This window comes from Ochlerotatus camptorhynchus, unplaced genomic scaffold, assembly GCF_037179485.1.
Source record: "Ochlerotatus camptorhynchus isolate MF236.1 unplaced genomic scaffold, CSIRO-AGI_Acam_v1.1 ptg000209l, whole genome shotgun sequence".
Taxonomy (NCBI): Eukaryota; Metazoa; Arthropoda; class Insecta; order Diptera; family Culicidae; genus Ochlerotatus; species Ochlerotatus camptorhynchus.
Genome location: NW_027040699.1, coordinates 257543 through 271000, shown reverse-complemented (window position 1 = coordinate 271000; position 13458 = coordinate 257543). Strand labels below are relative to the sequence as shown.

Genomic DNA, 13458 nt, shown 5'->3' with positions numbered 1-13458 from the left:
GTTGTGGCATTGTCCGAATGAATGTTTGAAGGAATGTCACGTCGACTGGTGAATCTTTGCAATGCTGCCAAGAAAGTCTCTGAGCGCAGATCTGTGCATAGCTCCAAATATACTGCCTTCACTGCCATACACACAAATACAGCAACGTATGCTTTCAGAAACTTCGGTTTTTTACCACTTTCCCTGATTATGAATGGTCCAGCAAAATCTACACCAGTCGAAGCAAACACTGGTGCAGGTGTGACATAAACTGATTCAACTGTGGTGGTTTGTGCTTGAAACACCTGAAACATCGACCGATAATCCGTTTGACGGTTGTCTTCACTTTAATCGGCCAATACTGCTGACGAATTATCGAAATCAATGCGTTCTGTCCTACGTGCAGGTTCTTCTCATGTAGGTGGCGTACTAGCAACTCGACCACTGGATGCCTTTCTGGAAGCAGTAATTGGTGCTTGCCTTCGTAGGGAATGTTTGAATATTTTAGTCGACCACCGACTCTGATGAAGCCTTCGCCGTCCACGAAAGGCGCCAAGCTGGACAGATTGTTCCGCTTCTTGTCCCCGGACTGCAACTGCTTGAGCTGCTCCTTAAACTCCTCCTGTTGAATGACCTTGAAGATGGTTTGAGTCGCCCTAGACAATTCGCTGGCTGATAACGGATTGCTGACAGGATTTCTCTTCTTCGTGTGGGTTATTTCAACAAACCGCCACACATACGCCCAAGCACGTTGCAGACGGTTGAAGTTGCTAACCCGTTTCCAGTTACTGCATGATTTTTCCACGGTTACAGCAAGAATGGTTTTTGTACTCCGAAGCTCCGGAAGTTCTTCATCTGCCAACACAGGAACTAATTGATCTTCTGCTTCACAACGTTGTCGCTGCTCTGGTGCGGCTCTCCACCAAAGTTCATCCTCGATCAGCTGCTCTGGAAATAATCCTCGCGAAAGCACATCAGAGGGATTATTCTCGGACTTGACATAGCCCCATGCGTAGTTCTGCGTTAGTTCTATTATGGTGGCTACTCGGTTGCACACGAACTCGTTCAAGACCGCTGGGGACTTCTTCAGCCAACTCAAACAAATCATCGAGTCGGAGTACAACTTGACGCTGTCGAACTTCACCTTCAAAGATTTAATCGCCTTCTGAACCAGTTGTGCCAGTACTAGTGCACCGCACAGTTCAAGCCTAGGTATGGTCGTCGGCTTCAGTGGGGCTACTCGGGATTTACTGCACACTAGTTGAATGTTTATTGTACCATCGCTGAGCTCGCTCCGAGCGTACAGGACAGCACCATATGCCCGTTTGGATGCATCGCAGTAACCAAGTAGCTCGATCTTCGTAGCATCGCCTGGAATGACGCATCTCTTCTTCTTGATATTCCGTACTGCAACCAGTTGTTTACGGAACATTAACCACATCTGCATCTGCTCGTCGGGCAACTCATCGTCCCAACCCAGCTTCAAACGCCATAGCTCTTGCATTATCAGTTTTGCGGTGGTCACCACCGGTCCTAGAAAACCCAGTGGGTCGAAAAGCTTGCTAATTTCCGATAGAACCATCTTTTTCGTGATTCTGCCTCCATTCAGCTCCAGGTGTGATACGTTGAAAACGAAGTAGTCGTAATTAGGATTCCATATTAGCCCCAAAGTCCGAAGTCTACCTGCTTTTCCTGCAACTCGACTGGGATGGACTGAAGAACTTCAGCGCTATTGAAGCAAAATTTATGCACACCGAAGCCACCTCGGCTCAGCAGGGCCTTTAACTGTTTGTAGATTTCCACGACGGCTGCAGCTGTTTTGCCTCCAGTGAGAAAATCATCTATGTAGCTATCCTCCTTGACAACGCCAGCTGCTATTGAAAAGTTTTCTGCTTCGTCCATAGCTAGCTGTGTCATCGCCCTTGTGACAAGATAAGGGGCACTCGAACAGCCGTATGTGACCGTTGTTAATTCAAAGGTAGCCATTTCGTTCGCGTCGTTGAACCACACAATTCTCTGATACTTTCGATCGTCCGGGTGTACTAGTACCTGCCGGTACATCTTAGGTACATCCGCTGTTAGCACTACCTGATGCGTACAGAAACGTAGCATGATAGTGACCAAGTCGCTTTACACTGTTGGTCCTACCAGCTGAGTGTCGTTGAGAGATATGCCTGTCGTTGACGCCGCCGAGGCATCAAAAACCACTCGAACTTTTGTAGTCGAGCTGGTGGCCTTGTAAATTGCGTGGTGCGGTAAGAAGTAGCCTTCCTCCGGGTTGTGGCTTACCTCTTGCATATGGCCCAGAGTCGCATATTCTGTCATGAATTGCGTGTAGGCTTCTCGCTTGGATGGGTTTTTGGTAAGACTGACCATCAGCCTTCCAAGTCGGTGCTTCGCATTCTCATAAGAGTCGCCCAGTTGACCCTTGAGATTATTGAATGGCAATCTAACAACGTACCGCCCCTCATTGTTTCGGCTGTGCGATTCATCGAAATGTTGTTCTACAGCACGCTCTGCTGCGGTCATCTTGCTGGTGTGATACCCTGCCTCCAGTTCCCAGAATCTGGAAAGAGTACGGTTGACATCTTCATACGTGGTTGCTAGCTGACAGACTCGTCTTTGGACAGCCGATTGCTTGGTCTCCGCAGAACCGCTGACGACCCACCCGAACACAGTTTCAGCCAGTGTCGGGAAGTCACTTCCTATCTTCACACGTCCCTTCATAAGAATGTCGTAGAATATTTCAGCGCCGATAATCACATCGACGACATCCGGATTATCAAACGCTGGGTCTGCTAGCTCGATGCCAGCAGGGAGTGGCCAGTTTTTGATTTCTACCTTACCTGTCGGTAGCTCGGTGATTGATGGCGTCACTATAAAATCAAGAACAGCAGAAAACTCGCCATCTCGAGACGACACCTTCGTATGGACAACCTTGTTGGCCGTTGTCTTCATCCCGTTCAGTCCGCAGATCGTAATCGGCGGATTCATTACTAACAACTGCATGTTGAGTTTCTTCGCCAACCTCTCCGTGATGATGTTGGACTCAGAGCAGCAGTCCAGCAACGCTCTACATGTCGTAGTTGCATTACCGGAACCGAACACCACGATCTTCGCTGTTGACAGAAATATTTGCTTCGATATTGGTTGCGTTTGTGTGCAGCAGCTGACTGTGCGCTGCTCAGGTGCAGCTGGTGGTTCTTCTTTCTTTTCAGCTTCCACTGAATTCTTCGGTTGGTTGATCTCAGCTTGCTTCCTGGAATCTTCTGAGCGCTTATTGTGGAGGAAGCTGTGGTGATGCTTAGCACAGATTTTACAATGCTGGTCCGATGTGCAATCCACTGTACGATGTCCTGGCCGCAGACAGTTAAAACATAGACCTGCCTTCTTGACCTTGTCGAAGCGCTCGACACCAGGTAGCTTTTTCAAATCGGTGCACTTATATATATAGAGTGGGAATTGGAACAGCACGGGCACGACTCCTTGTTTGTTTGAACGAACATTTTCGTTTGTTTGGGCTTTATCGCTGCCTGCTGCTGTCCGAATTTTGCTGCTACCTGCGGGTGCTTGATGTGGGTGTAGTTCGTCAACTTCTGAAGGACACGGCTTCGTTCTTTAAGGAAATCAATCAGATCCTCGAATGATGGGAGTTCGCCGCGATTCAATGACGACTCCCACAACTTTCTACTTTCTCTGTCCATCCGCTTGCTGATCAGGTTGATAAGAATCATCTCCGACAGACCTTCCACCGGGAGCTCCCGGGTTTTCAAAGCATCTACATGCTTTGTGCATGTCTCCACCAACTTTCGCATCTCATCGCCGTTTTCTCTGGTCAACTTAGGCAGATCTAGCAACGCATCGATGTGAGTATCGATGATCAATCGCTCATCCTCATATGCATCTTCCAACAATCGCCATGCCGACTCATAGTCGTTGTTATTAATTACCTCTTGATCAATTTTGTCTGCTGCGTTGCCAATCGCTGGCGACTCATTTGGATACCGACCCATCACGGTTTGAAACATACATTTAAATGAGTGCCAGTTTTCCAACTTTCCATCAAATGTAGGCAATGGCACTTGTAAGTGAGGGACGTTGTGTATCACCTGTGTTCTCGGAACGGATTCCGACGCATTGGCGTTTTGTGCCAAAGCTCGACTTGAATCATCGCGCTTCAAGTCAGCTATCTTTGTCTGCACTTTCACATATAAGTCGGCATGGAGTGTTTCGAAATCAAGGTAAATGGTTTTCCATTCACCTTTTCTATCCCAGGCGACGAGACCGACTGCTTCGTTGTAAACGGAATCGAATTCCTCGTAGGACTTCTGGATTGTTTGCTGCTGGAGAGTCAGGTAGTGTATGTTGTTCGCTTCATCCTTGTTTATCGCCTTTTTAATGCGATGCATTTTCTCCATGATGAGATCCAGACGTTCGCTCAGGTTTTCCAATGTTTGCTCCATTTTCTGACGCAATTTCTTCACCCGGTCTAATTCTTTCTGTTGGGCAACACTGAACTCCAGAGGCGACTTCGAGCACTGAGCAGTTTCTTCATCCGTATCAGTGGATTCCTCCTGAACTCTTGATTCCGTCAAAGCCGCCAACAGGTTTTTTCTCGATACACTTCTCGTTACTCTGGGAGTATCACTAATTTTCTTCTATGATTTTCTTTTATGTTCACCCATTAATCTTCTTTTGCATTTTGTTCACAAAAAGTTTCACTTTTTTCTCTTCTCACTTTTGTTTTCGCAAGCCTTGTGCTTTCGTCGTTCTTCGCTGCCGCAATGGCTGATTACGGCGCTTTTTCACATAACCACTTTCTTGTACTAAAAGCTTTTCAGTCGTTCGAAAGCTTCGCGCTTTCGCTCTTCTTTGCAACCGCCCTGAATGGGTGCGGAGCTTTGCACTTAACCACACTTTTAATCTGGAAGCTTCGCGCTTCGCTTGCTTTTGCCAGCACGCCCTGTACGTGCCGCAATCCAACTTAAACTTCGGCAAACTGTGCCGCTGCTCATCCGGTGGCGGAACGCCAGACCAGATAATCCACTTAAAGACCGTTTGACGATCTTTCGCACTTATGGTAGCTCAAACCACTTTTCCACGTAATCACGCAACACGTTCTTGCATGCACGCCGTCGCCAATAATGGCGCCGTCAAAGATTTTGATGTAAATCCAATTTCTTCTTGCACTCGCGATCAAAAAAGATTCCGCGAACCATCCAGGAATCGCAAAAACTGTCCAAATCCGGATCCCGATAGGACCAAAATGTTTGGGGGAAAGTTTTTGGCGTGGTTCGGACTAGCGATGTCTCGATGGTTGAAAAGAACTAAAATTGAACGCATCTGCTCGGTACAAGATTTATTTAACTAATAATTCAACTGACAAGGTTTTTCATTTAACAGGTAACGCAAATACAACATTGTATGTGTATACACTGAAATAAGTGGACTGTATTCATCTTACTGAGCAATCATTTGCTGTGAACAATGTGCACTAAATTCGACACCGACATCGACTACAATAGAAACTGACACTGTCACACGATGCGACCGACACATTTTTTTTTAGTTCTTTATTAAGGATATTTTTAGGCTATGGCTAGTTCATTTCCGGACCGACCGACACAACTCACGACGTGAATAAACGCTCAGTACACCTGCGAACGTTTGGAACAAACTGGAAACTTATCGAACAACTCGACAGAGCGAGCAAAGACCGAACTGAACTGCTTGACGGACAAGCAGAGAATTCATGAGCAGAAGCATATTTTTTTGACTTTAAATGATCTTTATTTCTTGAATTTGTGTGGTTTACATGTATGACTTATCAAGTGACACAGGTGCCTCTTTTCAACTTTAGTTCTTTCGAATTTCAATTATTATTAATTACAGTTCCTATTCCTATCAGGCCTGTTTTAAGAATGACCACCTTGGTGGGGTTGGTTTGTTTTAAATTTGAAAAAGGAGACTACCTATAACTACTATTTACAACTACAACTAACCTACAACTACTATATACACCTAATCTACTATATACAAATTGCTTATCAAAGCATGTTCTGATAGAATATATTTTTGTGCAAATTTAGTGTTAATTTCGTTAATTCTGGAATCTATTTTGGAAATGCCTGCCTCTTCGTGTAAATTTGTTATTCAAGTGTCGAAAGGACGATCAAGTACCATCCTCAGCACTCTATTCTGAGCGACCTGGATTTTATTCCTGTGAGTCTGTGCACATGATTCCCACACCGGAGCTGCGTAGAGGATCGCAAGTGCTATTATTTGTTTGTAGATAGCCAGTTTGTTTACCCTTGAGAGGCGGGATCTGCGGCAGATCAGCGGATACAGACACCTAACCAAGGTAGAACACTAGACTACAGTTTTCTCTACATGCGAACGAAAGAGGAGCTTTTCATCGAACAACATCCCGAGATAGGTTACTTCGGCAGACCACTCAACCCTTGTGCCATCCATGATGATTACAGTACAAGATGGAGCCGGTTTCAGTTTGGACGATTGCCGATGGAGGAACATGATCGCTTGTGTTTTGGAGGCATTGATTTTGATTTTCCACGTGGTGGCATAATCAGCAAAGGCGTTAAGGCATCGTTGAAGTTTGTTCGTTATTTCGCGAGGCATCCTTCCTTTGACGGCTATTGCGGTATCATCGGCGAACAGGAAAATACACGCAACCGTCACCGAGGGGAGGAATGTCGGAAGTGTAAATGCTGTAAAGCAAGGGGCCCAGCAGACTGCCTTGCGGGACTCCAGCTGGGATGGAAAACGTGTCTGAAAGGCAACCATTCAACGATACCTTTGCTAGAGGTAGTTACGGGTGATTTTAACCAGATGTAAGGGGAAGTTGAAGTTACAAAGCTTGTATACAAGTCCGTCATGCCAAACATTGTCAAACACCTTTTCAACGTCTAACAAGGCCATGGCTGTGGACTTGGATACAGCTTTGTTACTTCGGATGTTATTCATCACCCGCACTAGCTGGTGATTGGTGGAGTGCCCCTTTCTGAACCCAAACTGTTCCGGAAGGAGAATGTTATTTTCCTCGACAAACTTGAGCAAACGATTGAGAATGAGTTTCTCGAACAATTTGCTCAGCGCTGAAAGGAGGCTGATTGGTCTGTAGCTTGAAGACAATGTTGGATCCTTACCGGGTTTGCGGATCGTTATGATTTTTGCTACTTTCCAGATGCTTGGAAAGCAGTGCAGTTCCAAGCATCTGTTGAAGATAGCGGTTAGAAGAGACTGCACTTTCATGCTGAGTCTCTTCAAGATCAAGTTGAATATCCCGTCAAACCCGGAAGCCTTCATGTTCTTGGTGCATTTCAGCACTGAGCAAATTTGTTGTACTGTAATCATATCCGCCGGAGGCACGACACAAGGGGAGGTTTTGAACGCATTGCGCAACCTGATCTTCGAGCGGACTTTGGATATTGCGATGAAGCGACATGCTCGCCGATCACATTTGCTTTCTCCTGTGGAGTGATTAGAAGCCGATCGTCATCATTTTCGACTCTGAGAGGTGGAATGGGTTTGGGATGAGCTTTCAGGACCTTGGCTACCTTCCAGAATGGTCTAGAGCGGTCGTCCAGATTCTGGACAACACGCCCGAGTCCATTCTGGAAGCAATCTGCCTGTTCAGCAGATCGGCCATTTCACGTTTCCTCGCTAGATCTCCAGTCCTCTGAAACTGGCGTCTACGAACATTTCTCGAGCGAATCAAGAGTTGGATGTGGTAATCAATAGCAATAAACTTACCCCTCACAGGAACTCGTCGGACGCACGCCTCGTCAGCCACGGTTATGGCTTGGTGGAGTGCCTCCAACGCTCGGTCGATGTCCTCCATGGTGTCAAGCGGCGGGTTGTCTATGATGTGCCTGTCTACCACGCGTCCAAACTGAGTCCAGTTTACGCGGCGGTAGTCCTTCTGCAGACTTGGAGCAGGGCCCACGTTGTAGCTCAGTTCAGCCACCACCGGTTGGTGGTCGGAGCTGAGTTCGTTCAAGGCTACCGGCTTGTACAAGCCGGTATTTGTCAGGAACAGGTCTAGCGTCGATGGGTTGCCCGCCGGTGAGATGAATGTTGGCTCATTAGAAAACCAAACAGAGTACAGCCCATGCTGTGAGTGGTCGAACAGAAGACGACCGTTCTGGTTCTGCCGGTAGTTCCGCCAGGCCTCATGGCGAGCATTCAGATCTCCTCCAACTACGAAGCGGAAACTGCTGGCGGCACACTGTCAAGGGCAGTAGACGGCGATGAACTGGACGTATCCAGTCGACGACTCCACCTCCACACCAAGGGCCTCGATGATAGAGGTGCGGATATAAGACAGAGTGTGGTATTTTATTCCTTTCTTGACGACGACCGCAACACCACCCCCCCTGGAGCTGGTGCGATCAAGCCGGATAATGTTGTGGTCAGGCAACCGGAAGCTGTCGCCGGACTTTAGATGGGTCTCGGTTAGAAGGCCCACGTCGATGCTGTGCTTGCGGAGGAAGTCGGCAAGCTCAATCTCTTTTGCTCTTACAGAGCAAGCATTCCAGGTGACGATAGTTAGCGGTTTAGACGCCATACTGGATGATGAACTTACCGAGCACTTGGATCTGTTCGGGTGTATTGCGGCACTTGCGAAGAGCACCGGACATGTTGACGAAAATATCCATCAGTTCGTCCGCTGAGAACAGATCGGGGTTGTTGTTTTGCGCTGTTGTCTCCAGGTTGTCTCCAGAATCCAGGGGGGATGGAGAGCTTTGGCCAGCAGAATCATCGGAAGCTTTTTGAGGGGGGCGGGTTGCACCCGCGAATTCCCTTGCCTTTGCTGGGGAGCACGAAGAGGCGGAAAATCCTCCGTCCTGAATGCTGGGTTTTTGTCCTTCTTGCGTCCTGGTTGATTGTGGGGGCTTCTCATCGGGGATGTCGTGCGTGAAGAATTCCGCCTTGTTATCCTTCAGATATTTCACGGCCACTTCGTACTCCGCTTTCGGTCGGAGCATCACCTTGGTGCCGATCCTGCCGAACTTAAACTCAGCTGCAACGCCCAGCGATGAGAGATCGCCAATCAGCGTGTTGAGTGGTACTTGCTTCACCACCAGTGGAGGAAGCTTCATTTTTGCTGCACTTGGGCTGGCAGCAGTTTCGTTGTCGACGGCGTCGGCAAAATCACCAATGACGCTGACGTTCGTCGCGGTGGCATCGTCCATCCACTAGGTACACTCAAGCTATCCTCACCGCTGTTCTTCTTCTCCGTTTTCTCTCGGAGCCTGCTCCGGAAGCACTGTCTTCCCATTACACGAAGCGACCGACACTACTGACGACGCGATTAAACTGCGAATGTTTGGAACAAACTAGAAACTTTAGAACAACTCGACAGAGCGAGCAAAGACCGAACTGTACTGCTTGACGTTGGACGTCAGAGAATCGCAAAGAATCCTTTCTCTATGATGCACGGTATATGCATTTACAGTGCAGATTAATATTGTCTATATGGATAATGATTAATTATTTCCACGTGTGGAATTTATAATTCCACTCTGGGGGAATCGTCCAACGCAGGAGCTTCACACTGCACGACCTACTCCGGCGACGGTCGACCTACGAAAGAGGAAGAGTGAAGCAGTAGCAAGCTGTGATTGCCTCTGCCGAATGTTGAAGTCGAATGAATGCATGATGTTCATCCATTTGAAACTTAACCGAGGGATAAGACATCAAGGGTATCCGGCTTCGTTAGGGTGTACTCCACACCACGTATGCCAGATGATCTAGGTTCTCCAAATCGTCCTGCAGTTCAGATGATTTGTTTTACTAGATCAACAAAGACTAGGATAATATCTGTAGTATCGAAATATCGATTTGGAAATCCTAGAACATTTGGCATACACGAAAATAGATTGCCATGATCCACATAGACACTTTGAATCTGTTTGGACATATTTCGATACTACAGACATTATTGCAGTCTTGGTTGATATAGTAGAACTAATCAACTGAACTGCAGGACGATTTGAAGAACCTAGAATATCCGGTATACATGGCAATAACTTGCATATATACGATTCGTTTATGATTTGACCACGAAAAATGCTATGTTCATATTGGAAAAAAAAGGAAAATGTCTCAGATTGGAAATACCTCAGGGAATTTCCGTGTAAATCCGGTGTGACTTATGGAATTGAGATAATTTCTCAATTATTTGCAGGGTGTTTGGTTTGAACCGGTAAAAAAATTGTAACAGCCCTGCATTTAGGTTAACATCTGACGCCCCTCCTTCTTTACATATTCTGCACAAAACATACTCGCTAAGTCCCACCCCTGACATGATTTCCGCCTTTTTTGTTTTATTAATGTTGAGGAACATACACTGATAAATTAAACTATTCCCATTTTGCTTGAACTTTAAACAATTTGACATTAAACTCAGTTTAATCAAATCGAATGATTAAAAATTAATACTCTCTTTCTCAAAAATAAGCATCTGATATTAGTCCCAGTTTCATCATGGTTGATTAGATTGAAGATTATCTTTTTTGAATAAATCTCAATCAAATGATTATATTTAAAAAAAAATATTGAATTCTAATCTTTTTTGATTATATATCAGTATTGAAAAAGAATAAAATTAAATACTGGAAAGATTATTTCAAATTTAATCATGACTCGGACTCAATACGGTGAAGTGGGAATCTGCATACTTTTTAAGCTTATTTGATTTAATTTATCTTTGAGTGTATATGTTGGACTTGAATAATATTTGGATTTGTTGCCTAGTTCCACTCTGGAATCCTGCAACAAACTGCATACAGTACTTGTTCGCTAAGTGGGCTGAAAGCGCAGCCCAGTTAACGAATTCCACTAGCTAACTGGGCTGGCTTGTCAAACGTCAAAAAACATTGAGGGGAACACCAATGGATTGTTTGATCGACGATAACAAAAATTCACGTGCATTGAATTGAAACAGTGTAAAGTTTGTTATTGTTATTTTCACAGCATTCAAACTCGTGAATTTAGAAAGGCTTAACCCTTTCATCTTAAAACGGCTTTCAAGTCTTGGTTTCAGTGTGAAATGAAAATAATTTCAAATTTATTTATATTAACACTTAACATTCCATTCGAATGCCCCTCACCAATTATGACAATGAATAATCAAACTAAATGAGACGTCCATTTTTGACGTATAACTGCTTTTTAACTGGGCTACAGCAAACAAGTGCTGTACATGAAAACTCACTAAAAAAATGTTTGATTTTCGAAAAAAAAAAAATTTCATTACAATTTCCAATAATTTGTTCCAATAAATATAAGAGGTAGAAAAATAACTGAAATAAATTAAACCCTTCGCTCACAAAGCTTGGCTGCCCATGCAAACTAACAGTATCATCAGGTACACGGATAGAAATCTCCTTATACCTTTTGGCAAATTTCTATTGCTGATTATTCATAAAATGTATAAGTCAACTAATAAACAGACGCCTTGCAAAAAGTTAATAAAGATCATGTGTCAAATGAAATGTATAAGCGGTCACACATACCTTTTATGCATTCTAATAGGACCTATGTGGTTTGTCTTATGGAATGTATAAGGCTGATGCTTTGGCAAAAATGTATAAGTGAAACACATGAATTAAATAATTGATTTTCGTTTCGTGTAGGAGAAAGTTTCCAAACTTACATACCTTTTGATTAGCAATGCTGATGGGCCCTTTTCTATTGTTGCTCCAGAAGTTATGATTTGAAACATTCTTTTGTAAAGCCAAGCCTACTTTGCAGAGAAAATACATGTCAGTTCAAACAATAATCTCAAATATTCGAATTTCTGTTCACTGATTCATTCAAAATGATTTATCAGCTCTCATGAACGCAAAACTGTTCATTATCAATTATTCATTAACATTTAAATGTTCATTTTTAGTAAATATTGCCCCGTTCTCCTGTCAAATTTTGATCAGTGCATGAACTCAAATTCATCGGTGCATTCGTACATTAGCAAATTAAGTGTGTGAGAGCAGTCTCCCTGGCGTCGATAGCAAAAAGGACTCACGCCTAATTTTTCAAAACTTCCATATAACGTCGATTAGCATGTAACTGCTCAAGAGGTGAACATTGATGGAGACGCTTGATGCATAATGTATTCGTCGAAACGCTATCGAAGGTTTGTCACTTCTACGCCGTTCAAGTCGCCACCACAATTTGGTTAACACGAAATCTGCTCTCCAAATAACTAATAAATCCTTCCCATCTTCCCAGAGAACATCGGCACCGACATCTTCCTGCTCCCGGCCGATCAGCCCCTACCGCCTCAGCACGCCAACATGCCCACCAAGTGGCTCATCCGGTACTCGATGGTCCTGGGAGAAAGCTTCAAGCGTCCCTACGCCAACCCGCACCAGGAAAGCGGCTACCAAGTGCTGCGTCTCGTGACAGAACTGTTCCCCTCGACACTAGCGGCGGCCACCCAGGAACGCATCGCACCCATCTGGAGCCTGATCGGATTCCTAACGCTGTTGCTGTTCGGACTGGGTCAACTGTGCGCCATGTGGAAGCCAGTAGCCGGAGCGATTGGCGATTCGCCCTCCTCGATCGTGCTCAGCTGCGTGACGGGACTGTTCATGGGAATCCCGCTGGCCACCGAGAGTGGAATCACCATCATTCACTACCTGGACATGGTGCTGGGAGGTGCCTGGTGGCTGCTGCTCCTCTGGATCGGTCATATTTTGGCGATATTCCTGGTGAGAGGGCGACCGTTGACCAGTAAGTGTTTAGAAACTTTTGAGTTGAATGTGACTTATTACATGAATGCTTTCGCCATAGGTGACATACTGGTGAACGACCTGCGGCTTGGTCAGACGCTGTCGGCGTTTATTGCCTTCGCGTGGAACTTCTTGCTGCCGATCGGGATGATTTTCCTGTGCATCATGGAGTATCGGGTTTCCAATTCGAATTCGCTCTTCAACTGGAAGCACGGTGGATACTGGCCACTTTGGGCTCGTCAGATCGGTGGATTCATTCAGGTAGCCTTCCTGTTGCTGGTTCCCGTCGTGACGGTCGTACAAATCTATCGTTATCTCAGCAAGGGTCCGCCGGATATTCTGGATGTAAGTTTGATCTCGTTAGCTTTCGAGTTTGGTTGGATACATTTACGGTGCCTTTTTCAGCGATTCGATCAATTGCTACGCCCCACGATGGGGTCACAGGGCACCACCAACAGCAGCAGATTACAGTACACCCGAAGACCTGCACCCCCGCTTCCGGTGCGCACGATCAACTCCGGATCTACGGTGATTTCACTCGAATCGAGACCACCCCAGGACGATGCACCTCCCAAGTACACCCCACCGCCATCCTACACTACGGCCACCGGGGCCAGGATCGCCAAAATGCTAAGGAACAGCATCCGGCGAAGCGTTCGAAGGTAAGATAAGCAAGGTTTAGCGTTGCTCATACTCGCTTCAATCAACACACATTTTTTTC

At 45.6% G+C, this 13458-nt stretch overlaps 2 protein-coding genes across 2 annotated transcripts in view; both read left to right on the top strand.

Annotated features, from left to right (window-relative positions):
- LOC135703178 (G1/S-specific cyclin-D2-like) overlaps positions 1-1899 on the top strand; it is a 306040-nt gene extending 304141 nt beyond the window's left edge. The window contains exon 5 of the transcript XR_010517732.1: positions 1888-1899. The gene's annotated coding sequence lies outside the window, so the exon portion shown is untranslated. The remainder of the gene's footprint in view (positions 1-1887) is intronic.
- bdg (bedraggled) overlaps positions 1-13458 on the top strand; it is a 226760-nt gene that overhangs the window by 212273 nt on the left and 1029 nt on the right. The window contains exons 6-8 of the mRNA XM_065224250.1: positions 12235-12738; positions 12799-13082; positions 13143-13399. Coding sequence (XP_065080322.1) covers positions 12235-12738; positions 12799-13082; positions 13143-13399 — 1045 coding nt within the window. The remainder of the gene's footprint in view (positions 1-12234; positions 12739-12798; positions 13083-13142; positions 13400-13458) is intronic.